We start from the raw sequence: 17,801 nt of genomic DNA, 5'->3' as shown, positions 1-17,801 counted from the left end.
GCTTACTCAGATGACAAGCAAAAATAGAACGATTTATTTTTAAAATAATGTATGAGATAATATTTTGGTTCATTGCTCTTTAATGAATTATTACAATAGCACAAGCATTCGAAAAGGATACTGTGAACTAAAATTTTGATGGGCTTTAGTTTTTGAAGTCTTTGAGTAATATTTTAATACAGCAAGCCTTGACACTTTTTCAAACATTGGTATTAAAAAAATCATGTTTATAAGTCACTTTCTTAGCAGCCTAATAATTATTAGTTTAGTTGCATAGTCTTCTGCTAAAGCATCAGAAATTTTCAATATAATGCAAAACAAGTCTTCCTTAAAAAGGAATCAATTTAAAGGGGGCTTGATTTGGACTATTTCTCTGGTCATGCAGAGTAATCTTACTGCAGAGTCCTACCATAAAGTTTTGGGACTGAGTTCTGAAAATGAGCTAATATTTTATAATTACAGAAATTGTCTACTTGATTTAAAGTTAGAAATTGAACCTGAATGTTTGATTAGGAATATATTTTGCTACTGTAGCTGGTTATAAATACATATTTCTGTACATTTTAACTGTGTACATTTTTATTAGGGAAAGAGAGCAGCCTCCACGTTTTGCTCAACCTGGAACATTTGAATTTGAGTATGCTTCCCGATGGAAGGCTCTTGATGAGATGGAAAAGCAGCAGCGAGAACAGGTTGACAGGAATATTAGAGAAGCCAAAGAGAAACTAGAGGCAGAAATGGAAGCAGCTAGACATGAACATCAGTTAATGCTGATGAGGCAAGGTAAAAATCAGATACTCCGCCTACTATAAAAAGAACCTGTTTCTCTAAAAAGGTTCCTTTGCATAACATATTGAGTGATGAATCTCAATTGTGTATGACACATGTAAATGTTTGAGATTTTGTTAGACTAAATATTTATTGGCTTTTTAAGAAAATACTTAGAGGTGGGAAACAGTTTTTCATTTGAACCAAAATCAAGTCTACTCATCTTTTACTTTCAGAGTACAATATAATCAGACATAAAACAGACTTCTACAAATTAAAAAAAGTGAGCTTTGCTGGTGACCATGGCCATATTCTTGTTTTCTAACTCCACTTACATCTAAATACTGTGTGTGGAGAGGCTGGGTAGCTTCACAAATTCAGTAGGAAGGTTTTTTGAGTTTGTTAATGTTGATTGTGATCCTGGGCTGAAATAAGTTAATTTTGCACACTGTGTATAGAGAAATTGTGTGATTGGCATTGCTCTTTTGTTTTCCATTTCTTATACAAATAAGAGTGTTGAGGGAGATAATTTTATAGTTTTAATAGCTGAAAGCCTTTTGCTTTGATGCCCAATTTAGGAGGCTAGTGCATGTATGAGTCAAGGAGTATTCCATCCTCACCTTCTTGATTTTTAGTTTATTTTTTTCTGCACAGTTGGAAGGACTGTCAGACTTCTGAGTAAATAATACAATAGCGTCTTTCATTACAAAGGATCCAAAAGCTTTTAACAAACCAGACACGTACAACACTGAAACCTGTTGGATAGTGGCAGGCCACCAGCACAATGCACCACAGTGGAAGTAGGAGTACTTGTGGCACCTTAGAGACTAACAGATTTATTAGAGCATTTATTAGATGCATCCGAAGAAGTGGGTTGTAGCCCACGAAAGCTTATGCTCTAATAAATCTGTTAGTCTCTAAGGTGCCACAAGTACTCCTGTTCTTTTTGCGGATACAGACTAACACGGCTGCTACTCTGAAAAGTGGAAGTAGGGGAAACTGGCCAAGTGCATCTGGGTAAGCCCTACAAAAAGTGTTGTGGGATCTTCTGATATCCACATTGGGGAGGAGATAGCTGGATTTTCAAGTTCTTATCCAAAAGACCAGTACACTGAGCATCATGCAGTTTTATTCTCTGTTTACCTGGATAGGCTGAAGGTCTGTGTCAACACTTAACGGATTTGAACCTCCAAGGTTTCAGAGCGTGTAGGTATTTCAAACCTTAAGCCTAGGTAACTAATATGTCCCCTCTGTCACATGTTTAGTTTTAACAGGTAATCATGCCATGACAATATAATTTCCCCCCTCTTCAAAGAACAAGATTTTCTTGTTTCTTGTGATTTTTCTGTAGATTTGGTTATTCCATTTTTTTTCACATCTAAGACTTTCATGACTGGGGTAGACTAAAGATATTTCCCAGGTGGCTTTACCGACAAATGCTTTGAAAAGTGGGTACTGTTAAATAGGTCACTTTTTATATAAATAGTTCCTTTGGAGCTAAAACTTCCAATTTGGTTATTTTTTAAAAGTTTGCTTTTAAAGAGTGTTTTAAAGAGACACAGCAGCTTAAAATCACATTTTTGTTTAATATTTTTATCTGCTGTTATAAGTAAGAGTTGATACAATGGCAGATGTCTCACTTAGGCCTTAATCTGGCATTATCTGTTATGCAATGGGAAATAGTCCCCTCTAGGTCTCCTTATGTGATGTTCTGCTTAGGACACTGAGAAGTGTAAGCCACTGTGTTACCCCACTGCCTCAGTAAGTGAGAACTTTGCTGCTGTTAAGTTGTGTGTCAGCTCTCTGACATACTAGCATTGACTGCCTTGCCAGCAAACTCCATAAGGCTCTCCTAGTCTAAATCTTTCCTTGAAGATAATCAGTGAACCCCAGTTCCCCAGAGAAGTCTCCTTGCAGTGTCCAATCCCACTAACAGAAATTAAGTTTGCTGCCTCCGAAGAGATAGTGTACACATCAGCCTGTTAGGTTTTCTGAAGACTCACACTTACTTCAATATAACAGCACTGAGATAGTTTACAAACTAAGAAAAAGTTTATTAACAAGGAACAGAGATTTAAGTGATACTAGCAAGAATAAAAGACAGGTATAGTTACAAACAAAACAGAATGCAATGTCTTGCGACTAAAACTTAACGTTAGCAAGTTACAATCTTTGCCTAAGCAGATTTCTCACATCAAGTTCGCAGCATTTTCTGCCTTTTAGGCAAGAGGATCCAACATTTGCAGTTTCAAAGGGTGCTTTCCCCTAAGTGCTGGATAACTAAAGTGTTTTTTTGCTCTGCTTATATTACCCAGAGTCCATTGTGTCTATCTCAAGAGCCAAGAAGACTTCCTGGCGGTGGGGTGCCACTTGCTAGCTTAATTGCTTTGCTTACCTTATCTGTAAATGTATTTTCATTGTCCTCTGGCTTACAAAGCTTGACCCAAACAGGCAAATCCACATTCCTTTGTCTAAGGCAGGTTGGTTTATCACCTCTCTCCACAACATATCTCATTGACTTTAAGGCCAGAAGGGACCACCATGATCATAGAATCATAGAATATCAGGGTTAGAAGGGACCTCAGGAGGTCATCTAGTCCAACCCCCTGCTCAAAGCAGGACCAATTCCCAACTAAATCATCCCAGCCAGGGCTTTGTCAAGCCTGGCCTTAAAAACCTCTAAGGATGGAGATTCCACCACCTCCCTAGGTAGCCCATTCCAGTGCTTCACCACCCTCCTAGTGAAAAGGTTTTTCCTAATATCCATCCTAAACCTCCCCCACTGCAACTTGAGACCACTACTCCTTGTTCTGTCATCTGCTACCACTGAGAACAGTCTAGATCCATCCTCTTTGGAACCCCCTTTCAGGTAGTTGAAAGCAGCTATCAAATCCCCTCATATTCTTCTCTTCTGCAGACTAAACAATCCCAGTTCCCTCAGCCTCTCCTCATAAGTCATGTGCTCCAGCCCCCTAATAATTTTTGTTGCCCTTCGCTGGACTCTTTCCAATTTTTCCACATCCTTCTTGTAGTGTGGGGCCCAAAACTGGACATAGTACTCCAGATGAGACCTCACCGATGTCGAATAGAGGAGAATGATCACATCCCTCGATCTGCTGGCAATGCCCCTACTTATACAGCCCAAAATGCCTTTAGCCTTCTTGGCAACAAGGGCATACTGTTGACTCGTATCCAGCTTCTCATCCACTGTAACCCCTAGGTCTTTTTCTGCAGAACTGCTGCCTAGCCATTCGGTCCCTAGTCTGTAGCAGTGCATGGCATTCTTCCGTCCTAAGTGCAGGACTCTGCACTTGTCCTTGTTGAACCTCATCAGATTTCTTTTGGTCCAATCCTCTAATTTGTCTAGGTCCCTCTGTATCCTATCCCTATCCTCCAGCGTATCTACCACTCCTCCCAGTTTAGTGTCATCTGCAAACTTGCTGAGGGTGCAGTCCACACCATCCTCTAGATCATTAATGAAGATATTGAACAAAACTGGCCCCAGGACCAACCCTTGGGGGCACTCCACTTGATACCGGCTGCCAACTAGACATGGAGCCATTGATCACTACCCGTTGAGCCCGACGATCTAGCCAGCTTTCTGTCCACCTTATAGTCCATTCATCCAGCCCATACTTTAAATTGCTGGCAAGAATACTGTGGGAAACCATATCAAAAGCTTTGCTAAAGTCAAGGAATAACATGTCCACTGCTTTCCCCTCATCCACAGAGCCAGTTATCTCGTCATAGAAGGCAGTTAGGTTAGTCAGGCATGACTTGCCCTTGGTGAATCCATGCTGACTGTTCCTGATCACTTTCCTCTCCTCTAAGTGCTTCAGAATTGATTCCTTGAGGACCTGCTCCATGATTTTTCCAGGGACTGAGGTGAGGCTGACTGGCCTGTAGTTCCCCGGATCCTCCTCCTTCCCTTTTTTAAAGATGGGCACTACATTAGCCTTTTTCCAGTCATCCGGGACCTCCACCAATCACTATGAGTTTTCAAAGATAATGGCCAATGGCTCTGCAATCACATCTGCCAACTCCTTTCACACCCTCGGATGCAGCGCATCCAGCCCCATGGACTTATGCTTGCCCAGCTTTTCTAAATAGTCCGGAACCACTTCTTTCTCCACAGAGGGCTGGTCACCTCCTCCCCATGCTGTGCTGCCCAGTGCAGTAGTTTGGGAGCTGACCTTGTTTGTGAAGACAGAGGCAAAAAAAGCATTGAGTACATTAGCTTTTTCCACATCCTCTGTCACTAGGTTGCCTCCCTCATTCAGTAAGGGGCCCACACTTTCCTTGACTTTCTTCTTGTTGCTAACATACCTGAAGAAACCCTTCTTGTTACTCTTAACGTCTCTTGCTAGCTGCAACTCCAAGTGTGATTTGGCCTTCCTGATTTCACTCCTGCATGCCTGAGCAATACTTTTATACTCCTTCCTGGTCATTTGTCCAATCTTCCACTTCTTAAGCTTCCTTTTTGTGTTTAAGATCAGCAAGAATTTCACTGTTAAGCCAAGCTGGTCGCCTGCCATATTTACTATTCTTTCTACGCATCGGGATGGTTTGTTCCTGCAACCTCAATAAGGATTCTTTAAAATGATCATTTAGTCTGATCTCCTGTATGTTGCAGGCCACCCACCCACTCCTTTAATAAGACTCATAACCTCTGTGTGAGTTACTGAAGTCTACAAATCATGATTTAAGTTACTGAGAATCCACCCTTTATATTAGTTTAAACTTGCAAATGACCTATGCCCCGTGCGACAGAGTAGGGCAAAAAAACCCAACAACCCAGGGTCTCTGCCAGTCTGACCTGGGGGAAAATCCCTTCCTGACCTCAAATATGGCAGTCTGTTGGATCCTGAGCATTTTGGCAAGATTCCCAGAAAGAATTCTCTGTAGTAACTCAGAAGTAACTCAGAGCCCTTCCCATCTAGCGTCCCATGACTGGCCATTGGGGATATTTGTTACTAGAAGTCGCAGATCGGCTATATGCTATGCTTGATGAGGATGTTTTTTAAAAAGTTGATCAAGCACCTCTCTTTAAAAAAAAAAATTATTGCACTTTGAACATTAAGAAAAGGAATAGTAAATATGAGAAAAATATGTCGTCATATAAATTCATGGTCAGGCCTCATCTGAAATACTGCATGAAGTACTGGTCTCCTCATCTCAAATGAATGTTGCAGAATTAAAATGAGTTCTGAGAAGTGCATTGAGAATGATTAGGGGCATGGAAAAACTCACATGAGGAGGGATTGAAAAGGCAGATTGTTTAATTTATACACTTTCAACATATTTCCTCTAATATATACCATTGTAGGCAGTCTCGTCATACCATCCCCATCATAAACATATAAAGCTCAGTCTTGAAGTCAGTTAGGTTTTTTGCCCCCCACTGCTCGTCTTGGAAGGCTGTTCCAGAACTTCCCTCTGATGGTTAGAAACCTTCATCTAATCTCAAGCCTGAATGTGTTGATGGCCAGTTTATATCCATTTGTTCTTTTGTCAACATTGATGCTTAACTTAAATAACTCCTCCTACTCCCTGGTATTTATACTTTTGATGTATTTATAGAAACATGGGAGACCAAAACTGCACAGAGTATTCCAGATGAGTTTTCACCAGTGCCTTGTATAATGGTACTAACACTTCCCTATCTCTACTGGAAATATCCTGCCTGATGCATTTTAGGATTGCATTATTCTTTTTCATAGCCACATCGGCGGCTCATAGTCATCCTGTGATCAACCAATACACTCAGGTCTTTCTCCTCCTTGTTGCTTTCAATTGATAAGTCCCCAGTTTATAGCAAAAAAAATTCTTGTTGTTAGTCTCTAAGTGTATGACTTTGCACTATTAAATTTCATCCCATTTCCGTTACTCCAGTTTTCAAGATCATCCAGTTCTTGTATGATATGTTCTTAAGGTAAAATATCTTAGGAAATATGTTCCTAAGATATTTTATCTTAAGAACATATTTCCAACACACATATATAACTCTTTGTACAAATACCTACACATAAATCACACAATATTCATGACCAGCATGTCACTAGCTTTCATAAAAGACCTTACTTGATGCTCTTAATTCGATTGCTTAGTCTTTGGGGTTCAGATCCCCCATTCTTCCGATGGGGTGGATGGACCCTGTTTGTCACACCTCACCACTAAGGTTAACATCCATTATCTCCCGTTCTGCTTCTGGGTCAAACAAGCCCCAGTGGTTTTTTGTGGAGTCCTTTTTTCTTGAACTGGAATTGGGAATTCTTCTACACAGTCTGTCTGATTCTGCTGGTTTGGAAGATCAGCTGAAACTGAGCCAAGCCCAAAATGGATTTTGGCAGCTTTGTCTTCAAATGTCCTAGGTCTGATGTTATTACCACTTTCCAGTTTATTGGACCTTCATTTTCATACTGGAGTAAGAATATCCACTTGAACCTCAATCTTACCAGGTTCTTGCTCAATTTTGGATTCCTGATGTGCTTGATGGGGATGTTTTTTAAAAAGTTGATCAAGCACCTCTCTTTACAAAAAAAAAAATTATCTATTGCACTTTGAACATTAAGAAAAGGAATAGGAAATATGAGAAAAATGTCATCATATAAATTCATGGTCAGGCCTCATCTGAAATACTGCATGAAGGTACTGGTCTCCTCATCTCAAATGGATGTTGCAGAATTAAAATGAGTTCTGAGAAGTGCATTGAGAATGATTAGGGGCATGGAAAAACTCACATGAGGAGGGATTGAAAAGACAGATTGTTTAATTTATACACTTTCAACATATTTCCTCTAATGAATGGAATAGATAAAGTAGATTGAGAGCTTATATTCTCTCATAGCACAAGAAGGCGGCAAGGGAGGGGACATTCAGTGAAATTGAAAGTTTCAAATTCAAAACCGATAAAAGGGAATGATTTTTCACACACTGTGTAATTAGACCATGGAACTCATTGCCACAGGATGTTGTTGAGTCCAAGAACTTCTTTGTATTAGGAAAGGACTGGATATTTATATGAACAAGAGTATCCAGAGTTGTAGTTAATGGGGAACATGATGATGAACTAAAAGAGTACAGTAAGGGAGATAAAACCTCAGGTTTTAAATCATTCTCTGTTCGGGATTAAGATGAGTCCTTCATTGAGGGCCAATTACTTTACATCTGCCTGTTTTGGGGGTTCTTGTACGTTCCTTTGAACTATCTAATGCTGGCTACTGCTGGAGACAGGAATTGCTGTATTGGGTAAGACCCATGGTCCATTAGTCCAGTATCCTACGTGCTCTTGACCGTAAAGGTAAATGACATTAGTTAAATGCATTGACCATTTTGATATGAGTTAGTAGCTCATTCCTTAATCACATTCAGATTAAGTAATAGAATGGTAATTTTCTAATTTAAAAATGAAATCACTTTGTAATAGTGCTGACAGGGTGGATTTGATTTAAATCAATTTGATTTAAATCACTAGTCAGGAAGACTTGATTTAATCATGGATTTCTACATAAAAGTGCATTCTTGTTGGTTTTTATAACCTTAATACATATTCTTCACAATTCAGAGATAGATGTAGGTTTCATTTTTAGAAGGTATACACTATACATTTTTAAAGTGATTTATTTTGAAAACTTTTCAGATTAGTTTTACAGCTATATCAGAAAATGAATGATTGTTTGGTTATTTCATTTATCAAAGGTAATTGAAGCAGATATTTATGAAGTCATTGAGAGGTGAACTATCTCCAATTCAACAGGTTAATCATTAATATTTGGAGGATTTTCTTGACATGCTGTATTAGGAGGAGAACATCACCAGACAGACATTTAAATTGTTTTATTTAATTAAAACAACGATGTTATGTATTCTGGATTTTTTTCTTCAACAGCAAACATATGATATTTTAACAAAACAAGCATATGAATTTTTGAATTTAGTTAAACATTCAAGTTTTTTAAAATCAGGTTTATTTTTGTTGTTTTTAACTAAAATCGTTAAATGAAATATTAAAAAAAAAAAATTAAATCCACTATGTCAGCCAGGTCAACATGAGAAACTTAAAATACTGACTTCTGCAGCTAACTCAGTCGTCTTCACCTTCATTTTCCTGTTTGTTCATAATCTGGAAAAGAAAAACAAGCTTTCCTGCTTTTTCAAGTCCCAAATGATTTCTTAATTTGGAATGAATTAGTCCAAAGGAAGAAAATGTTCTTTCTACACTGGCAGAAGAAGCTACTGCTGTTAAAAGTGAGATTATCACTTCAACAGTCTCTGAATCCAAGTGCTTAAGGGACTTCCACCACTTCACGGGTGTGACTTTCTTTAAAACATCATCAGCAAACATATATTTCTAGAACGTTTTTTATTCCCAAACTGGGTCTCTCTTATGGTCTGCTGCCATTACAGGTTTTCCTTTCTAGTGAGAGAATGGTATGGTAGATCTCAAATCAGTGAGGGCTGCACTCAGAAAGACCTCAAGACTTCTGGAATATGCTGCTCAAACAGTTTCACTTTTGTTTCTACTGCCTGTCCCTCCCTTCTCACATTTATCTCCAGACTTCTCCTTGTCCAGCTCTATTCCGCCCCCAACAATCTACTCATTGAACTTTCTGAAATTTTGCACTTTTAGAGAGAGGGGAGGGATTGACTCTGTGTACACAAATTTGCAGAGGGACAGTACGGTTGAGGTCTGTTATTTCTCACCTCTATGTATTTATTTATTTATTTTAAACCATTTTTGATGTTAACAAGCCCGTGATCTCTGGACACACAAATTCACAGTTTGAGAACTGCAAAACTAAGCATCTCTGAAGGTATCTTCTAGACTGAGCACTGAGTCCCATTGGGTAGATAGAAAGATTAACTTAAATAATCTATACAGAAACCCTTGGAACTCCATAAGATTGGGTCCCTAATCCATGAACTATTGGAACTCATTTACAAAACTTCTTAAACATTACATGAATATATTGTCTCATACTATAGAATTAGAATTTATAATCCCTATTCCATAATAAGAATATCTTTGAGCTATAATGTATCTTAATTAAAACTATCTTTAGATAGGTTTTTTCCCTCAAAAAGCATTTTCTCAAAAAATTCCGATTTAAATAAAAAAAATCTGATTTTTATTCTTTTTTAAAAATAATTGATTTTTATCCACCTTGGGTAGTGAACATTTTGCTATGTGCATTCCACTACTAACAATGGAACACTTGCAACCACTGAAGTAAAAATAATAATTAAGGGTCTTATATAATATCTAACTTTTTGCAGATCTCATGAGGCGCCAGGAAGAACTGAGACGTTTGGAAGAACTTAGAAATCAAGAGCTACAGAAACGCAAGCAAATACAATTGAGGTATTTTGTTTTATTTGGTATTAATCCAGCAATGTGCTAAACATTCTAAATATGTAACTGATATTCTAGGTCTAAGTGAATGAATGTAGGTATTCTAGTTTAGAGGGACTGATTATGAAATCTAGTGCAAGCAGTTTTTTTTTTTTTTTTTTTAAAGAATGCAACAATAATGCTTCTGTGCAGGTGCAGAAGAATATAAATATATGATGTTTCAATCCAGATATACTTAAAAATAAACAGAATATGAAACAGAAGGCTTACACCAATTAGAAAGTGGTATGTTTAATAATTCTGTGGGTTTATTATTTATTATGGTCAGCTGCGTTCAGTCTAAATAGCATAGAATTATATTAATTTATTTTCTACATTCCTTGTGCCAGTTTCTTTTAAGATTATGTAGGAGGTGCATTTGACTATATGAAGTTGAATTTGACCCATTTTGGGGCACTGTTCTTCAGTTAGATTAAAATTATGATACAAAATGATGCAGTCTCTTTAATTTATGATAGAGATTTTTCTGCAATAATTACCCAGTTATAACTTTCTCATATGCATCTGTGTGCTCTGACACATCTGTCTCTGAATACTAAAATAAACATTCTTTTTTAAGATCTATTTTTACAAACGTGGATGATATTTTATTAATGTACTAAGATTCAATAAAATTGGAGAAGGGGCTTAGTTACTTGAATTGAGTTTACCAATGCCTTTTGGAAGAACTGTTTTCTGATGCTCCTATTGCTTAATTTTGCATTTCAAAATAATTTACTGCAGTGAAATATGTACCAGAATGCAAAAAACAAATTGCAGGAGTTATTGATAAATTGTAGTTTTTAATGTTGTTAAAAAAATTCTCAGTTATCCAGGCTTAAACTATCATAACCATGGCAAGCAGAGAACACACCTATAATGCTGTTAGGTATATACCAGGTGTGTGCCAAAATACTTCAGTGAAATGTCAAAGCCCAAAAGGTGGAGTGGAGGACTAGTAGTAAAATGTTATGATGCTATATAATGATTTAAGCCAGGGGTCCCCAACGTGGTGCCCGCGGGCACCATGGTGCCCACCGGGGCATCTAAGTGCGCCCACGTACTGGCCGGCGTGCAAGCATCTGCCTAAATGCCACCGACAAGCAGCATCATCCAGAGGCGTCGCCGCCGAAATGCCGCCAGTCAGCGGCATTTCGGCAGCGACACCTCTGGATGACGCTGCTTGTCGGCGGCATTTTGGCGGCGACGCCTATTGACGTTGCCGCTTGTCGGCGGCATTTTGGCGGATGCTCGTCCGCCGCCACGGTCCTCCGCGCCAGACGAAAAAGGTTGGGGACCACTGATTTAAGCTATAAGAAGTTTTTTTAATTAACTTGAAATTCATTCAGTTTCGCCCTAAAAGTCTATTGAAACACTTGTATGAAGAGGTCATGAACATAATTTACACAAGTTTATGAATACTTTTAGACATGAAGAAGAACATCGACGTCGTGAAGAAGAGATGCTACGGCAGAGAGAACAGGAAGAACTGAGACGACAGCAGGAAGGAGGATTTAAGCCAAATTTCTTGGACAATGTAAGTAGAATTCTATTTGATTAAAATCTGAAGTGCAGAAGAACCTTTGGTTCTTTTCCTGTATTTTCAAGAATGACCAGATTGAAATGTCTTCCTCTCCGGGCTACTTGAACTACTTTCCTGTGAATGCTCTTATTTCTGTCGCAGAGAGACCACAGTGATCAATAGTATGGTCTCATTTTATCCCCCATGATTTTGCCTAGGGTACATATTGACAGTGCTCTTATTCCTCCAAGTCAGTTATTCAGAATTTTAACTAACTGAAGGTTTTTAGATATTCATATATTTTGTACGTTCAGGAAGTATTATCTCCTGTATAATCCCACAATTTAAACACACTTCTACTATTTTCCAAGGTCAGATGACAGTGTTTCCCTTATGAATGGAAATATAGATAATAGGCAAAGGTCATGTCTACATCGAGAGTTGCACTGGTTTTATTAAAGGCATTAATTTTAAATCACTTAAGTTTAAAGTGGTGCAAACCCCTGTGTGAACTCTCTTACTTTAGTTTGAGTGGTTTATTTTGTTTTAGATTAAGTCTGTCAGGGAAAATAAGCCACTTTTAAACAGAAATAAGAGTGTTTACACAGTGGCTTGCATGGTTTAACTAAATTGGTAAAAGTTTGTCTGTAGACAAATCCTAAGATTACAACCCATCTTGATTCTATCACTGTGGGTGGAAAAAGGAGAATATTTTCTAAATTAGGCCTAAAGATAACTTGCAAAGAAAAAAAGGGCATATATCCGTTTTCATGAACTGGGTTAGGTGGCCTAGTGGTTAGCGCACTAGTGTCACCACCCAGTGGATAGGTCTTACAGTTCAGGCCCTCTTTTAATTAGAGGTGCAGTGAGGTGGGCACATAGCTTGGATTCCTCCTGTAGTAGCGGCAATAGTAGGGGGCCTGGGCCTGCCCACTCCACCGGGCTCCGACCTAGGGGCCCTAGGAGAGTCAATAGTATGTGGCCCACAAAGGTGCCTTCCAAGTTACCTTTTGTGGGTCACTTCCTACCTTCTGTTTTTCTCCCGCCCCCCCCTCCAGTCCAGTATAAAGTGAAAAGAAAAAGAAAAGGCAACCAAACTATCATCCCCAGCAGGGCTCTGCACACAATCTTTTTCCCTCTGGGAGTCTTCTCCAGCTCCCTTGTCAGGAGCCTTCAGAGTAGGTCTGTCTGCCTCCCTCCTTAGCTGGGTTGTTCCCTTTTCAATCCTTTCTCTAGTTGGAGCATGCTCTGGAGGGGTGTGGAAACCTGGGCCCAGTCCTGTCTTTTTACCCCTTCTGGCCCAGCATGGAATTTGTATACTCCATCACATTTGGAAGATACTGATGTCTGGAGCGCTAGTGAAATGATGACATCATGAGAGAGAGGGAGAGTTTTAGACAATTTTAGACTCTTAGGTCTGGTCTATGGACAATTATTGTACTGATCTTTCAGTTGGGTGAGGGGTGACTTTTCTACAGAAATAGTTAAATCAGTACACCTAGTGTGGACACAGTTGTAATGTTAAGTTATAACTATTCTCTTTGGGAAGGGGAATAAGGTATGCACATATAAATCATCTTTATTCTGATATATCTGCGTCTGCATTATGGGGCTTGTGCCACTTTAAATATCCAGAATATTTAAAGCAGTACAATTTATGTATAGACAAGGCCTTAGCTTTGGGTTGTTTTTAGCACGTTCCTCAATGATTTCACATTTTGGAGAAAGAATATCATTGTTAAATATTCAGCACCATCGCACTAGCTATTAAGGTTGAAGAGAACACAACATGCACGTTCTGAGTCATCCCAGGAGGTTCTTTAGCAAAACTATACAAAATCACATTTGCTATTCCAAGCAGAACCCCCTTTTTACACTTTTTTCCCCAGGGTGGTGGTGATAGGAATGGAGCAAAAAAAGGTATGGGTTATAGTTTTCTGTGTGGCATTGCCAAGTGCTTTTAGAGGTTTTGGCCAGATCTATATTTGATTACACCTCTCTAAAAAGCTTGCTGCAGAAAATATTTCAGATTTTTTCCTTCATTTCCATACGTGCTTGCATTGTGAAAAAGAAAATGTGTAAGCATTGTGCATGTTTTGGGTGAGGGAAGCGATAGAAGAAAAAGAGATTTCAGAAGTCTGGAAGGTTACAATATTGCTATTGCCCCTTCGTGTGTAGTTTTTAACATAGGGTTATATAGGATTTATGTATTATAAAACTTACATAATTATATTTAAATATAGGATTAAGTATTTTATGATTGATCTTGAGACTGTACTTGAAATGCCAAATTTTACACTCTAGTTCACATTAGTGTCTAAAGACCTATAGCATATAATCTTTTACATACAGCATGTATTTTACCTATCCTCTTTAAGGCTGTATGAATTTGAACGTCAGATCCTGTCATTTCACTGAAATTTGACCCTCTGTTAAAGCTGATGTCCTGAACAAACACAAAAATATAGCATGAGAAGGGAAAAGGATGGTTCAAGTGGAAAGCATTTTAATTTCTGTTAATAATTTATGCTGCTTCACACATTGAAGTGGTCAGGATGCCTTTTTTGGGGAGCAAAGTGGTGGTGTACTTACTGTAAACTCTTTTCGGATAAACTTTGTATAAATGTTCCATTGAGTTCCACTCTGAGTAATTTGTGATCGCCTGAAACAGTGCTGCTGCAGGAAATTGTATGTATATTTTGAAATAGTCATACAAGTATGAATCTGCTAAAACTGGTATGAGTTACACTAAAAATGGTTGCATATAAATTTATTTATTTTAAATTGGGATATGTCATGTGAACTTGAAATGGCAGATTCCAAATACTACTATTTAACTATCTCATGGTTTTCAGGTCAGGTTTAATGATTCTAGTATTGTAGTGATAAGTTGGCTTTCATTCCAATAGCATTTTTAAAGCTGTGCAAAAATTAAAATACAGTAATTTACATGATTATGGAACTTTTCCTCTAACTGGTTTCTAATGGAAGGAATCCATATTATACTTACACAACTTTTACTTTTGAATGTAGCAGATGAAACCAATTTCATATATGTACATTACAGCACATCTATAGATAACTATAAGTAACAGTAATTTTAAAGTGTGAACGAGAGCTTCTTTATTAAAAACATCTGGTTTTGGAGTAAATCAGAAAGATGAACAACTAATTTCAGGATATTGAGAAGTGGTGTATCTAATGAATTTCTGCCATCAGATTAATGAATAGGATTTTTTTCTATGATCATATTCCCTTTTAGTGATCAGTTTCTAGCTCAGACTTGTTGATTGTAAGCAGATTTGATCTGCTAATTTGTCTTAGCATTAGACTGCCCTTTTATCAATATTGAGAATGTTTACTGTTTCAACCATGACAATCAAAGTTTGAGGCTTCAAATACAGAAGTAATTTCTATAATATATGAATATATTCAAGAATGGTTTTCACTGTATCCAATCTTTGCCAGCAAACTCTAATTATGGCATGTTTCTTTAATCCTTAGAAGATCATACACTCTAATATCACTTTTGTATATGGAAAGAAATTAGTAATTGTTTCTAATACTTGTTTTTGTTTCTTAAAAGCTTTGAAAATATAAGCTTCCTTCACTTATATCCTATCCTTTTCACTGTTCAGTTTTAAAGAAGGACCTAATGGTAAGTGTAATGATTACCAGAATTGGAACCCTTCATGCAAGGATCTTATATCAGGCTATCTTCATTCATTAAGGTTACTTTCCATATCTTTAATTATTTTTTAACTCTCTTAAACTTTGATTTTCAATATGTTTGACTAATTTTGAAAAGAGTTTGATTGCTATTTTTTAATATACTCTACTAATTGCATTTGATTCAGTTACTAGTCAGTGTTTCACAGTTTTATTTTTAACTGACAAAAATATAAGCCAAACAACAAAAGTTTCTAATTTAAGCTGTTTTAAGTCTTTGAAAGGTTGATTCGGCCTGCTTCCTCAAAGGATACGTCTATACTTACTTCTTGGTCCGGATGTAAGCGATCGATCTTCTGGGATTGATTTATCGCGTCTTGTCTAGACGTGATAAATCGATCCCGGAAGTGCTCGCCGTCGACGCCGGTACTCCAGCTCGGCGAGAGGAGTACGCGGCATCGACGGGGGAGCCTTCCTGCTGCGTCTGGACCCGCGGTAAGTTCGGACTAAGGTACTTCGAATTCAGCTACGTTATTAACGTAGCTGAATTTGCGTACCTTAGTCCGAAGTGGGGGGTTAGTGTGGACCAGGCCAAAGAAGTAATATTGAATTTACAAAATTAGGAATCTGCTTGCTCTCTGCCTTAATGGACGACTTTTTCCGAGGGATGTCTAAGGATTTTCTTCGGTAATTATTGTTACCTGTAATGCAGCGACAGTTACCCTTAAATCCCTTTTTTATACTGTTTAGGATTCTGTTTTCTTAATGTTTAAAGGTTGGCGCTCACAGAAGTCTGCCTTTATAGCTCAAAGATCACTATATAAATTCTATACAATTTTCAGTTATCGAGTTTTGTTCTAATTTAGTTTGGAAATTGTTACCTTTTTCCTACTTAATCTCTTCAGACAACTATCACTTTGCATAAATACTGTTCCTTGCTAGAAGGGGAACTTGTCTACAGTGGATAACAAATGCAGCATTTTATTTACTAGCCACATAAATATTTGCTTTTTAATGTGATATTTCTTACTCTTGAGCACAAATAACTTCAAAAGTTATACTTAGTAAAGCTATTCAAATTACATAATGTTTAAAAAACACTCCGTTGGATGCTAAAGTGAAAGTTGTGTGCATGTGTATCAAAACCATTTCCCCAAATGTTCGTTTCAGTGCTTAGAATCTGTTCTTTTAATTCACTTTCCTCCATTTGGGTGGGAGACGTGGAGATCATCATTCTGAACCAGTACTAACAAAAATATTGAGCTTTCTGGGCAGGTCTACCAAAAATAGGCAGAAATGCAGGAATTGTGTTCTTAGAGATATGGTGGTTCTGCAGCAGCAGCATAAAATAAAGTATGTATAGTAAGATCAAATGGAGTATTGTAACCTGATAAAACACTAGTTACAAGGATTGAACAGGGCCATCACACTTAAGATCTATGTACTGATCTTTAAAAGAGGAAATCATGGTATAGACTTCGGTGTTTTTGAAAATTTTATCCCAAGTTCCGTTTTCAAATTGACAGAGGCATTTAACTGAAGTGTCATAGAAAGTCAATGAGATTTAGGCTCCTAAGTCAGTTACTCTTCTAAGAATTTTATCCCTTGGTTTTTTAAAAAATTGTTAATTGTAGCTGTTTAGTTGACTTCCCATTTGTTTTCTTACCTGAACAGTGGGGCTTCTACCTATGTTCCATAGGCATCAGAGTAAGGTGTCTGCCACAGCAGAGGTTGCTTGAATAGAAGAGTCTATAGTAGCTTCAAAATGCAGAAGCCCTAAAAGAGCTGGGAGCAGAACAGAGAAAAAGAACTTGTAGTGCAATCCTCTCTTCTTCCCCTCTCCCCCACAAACAAATGGTGGTGAGTGTTTTTTAAGGATTTTTTCCTTCCAACTCCATTCCAAAACTGAGAGTAGGGAAAGAACTTGTTTCCCTATTTCTTTTCTCTCTTGAAGGTGCTGCTGTTGTGGCTGGCCCTGTCTCATGCTGATGTACAAATAAACACCAGTAATAAGCATGAGTTCTACTTGTGATGAGATAGAAAAGCAGAGGGTCAGTTGAGGGCCCCTAAATATGAAAACCAGGGTTGGTCAGGTTACACACCCTGGCCCTTATTTAAAAAAAAAACAAAACAGTGAATAGAACTGCACTTCAATCATTCTGATTTCCTTGTACATCTAAAGGCCGTGCTAACTTTGAGAATTTTGAATGCAGGATTGGGCACTTGTGATAAAACTAATATTCTTTTCTTCTCTTAACCTTTTGTTGTCTTTCGAAGAAATTGTCTCTTGTGCCACATAAATACTTTAAGTAAACAAGGTCAACTGAATGTCTGTTCAAACCAGTGTGTGACAGCGAGCTGTCTACGATCAATAAATGCCAATTAGTTTCTATAATAATTTGGTCAATTTTTAGTGTGCTTTTCAGACCCTGACTCATCCCAGTAGTCCAT

At 37.9% G+C, this 17,801-nt stretch overlaps 1 protein-coding gene across 4 annotated transcripts in view; it reads left to right on the top strand.

Annotated features, from left to right (window-relative positions):
- Nucleotides 1-17,801, top strand: part of PSPC1 (paraspeckle component 1) — a 94,793-nt gene that overhangs the window by 11,614 nt on the left and 65,378 nt on the right. For all 4 annotated transcript variants that reach the window (XR_003369870.2, XR_003369869.2, XR_003369872.2 and 1 more), the window contains exons 4-6: nucleotides 587-783; nucleotides 10,045-10,129; nucleotides 11,588-11,696. Coding sequence is in view for 1 of the 4 variants with exons in the window: in XM_026653400.2 (XP_026509185.1) it covers nucleotides 587-783; nucleotides 10,045-10,129; nucleotides 11,588-11,696 (391 nt within the window). In the remaining 3 variants the exon portion in view is untranslated. The remainder of the gene's footprint in view (nucleotides 1-586; nucleotides 784-10,044; nucleotides 10,130-11,587; nucleotides 11,697-17,801) is intronic.

This window comes from Terrapene carolina, unplaced genomic scaffold (assembly GCF_002925995.2).
Source record: "Terrapene carolina triunguis isolate 2854851 unplaced genomic scaffold, T_m_triunguis-2.0 Scaffold138, whole genome shotgun sequence".
Classification (NCBI taxonomy): Eukaryota; Metazoa; Chordata; order Testudines; family Emydidae; genus Terrapene; species Terrapene triunguis.
Note: the sequence above shows the minus strand (reverse complement) of the source record. Positions and strands in the feature narration are given on the sequence as shown.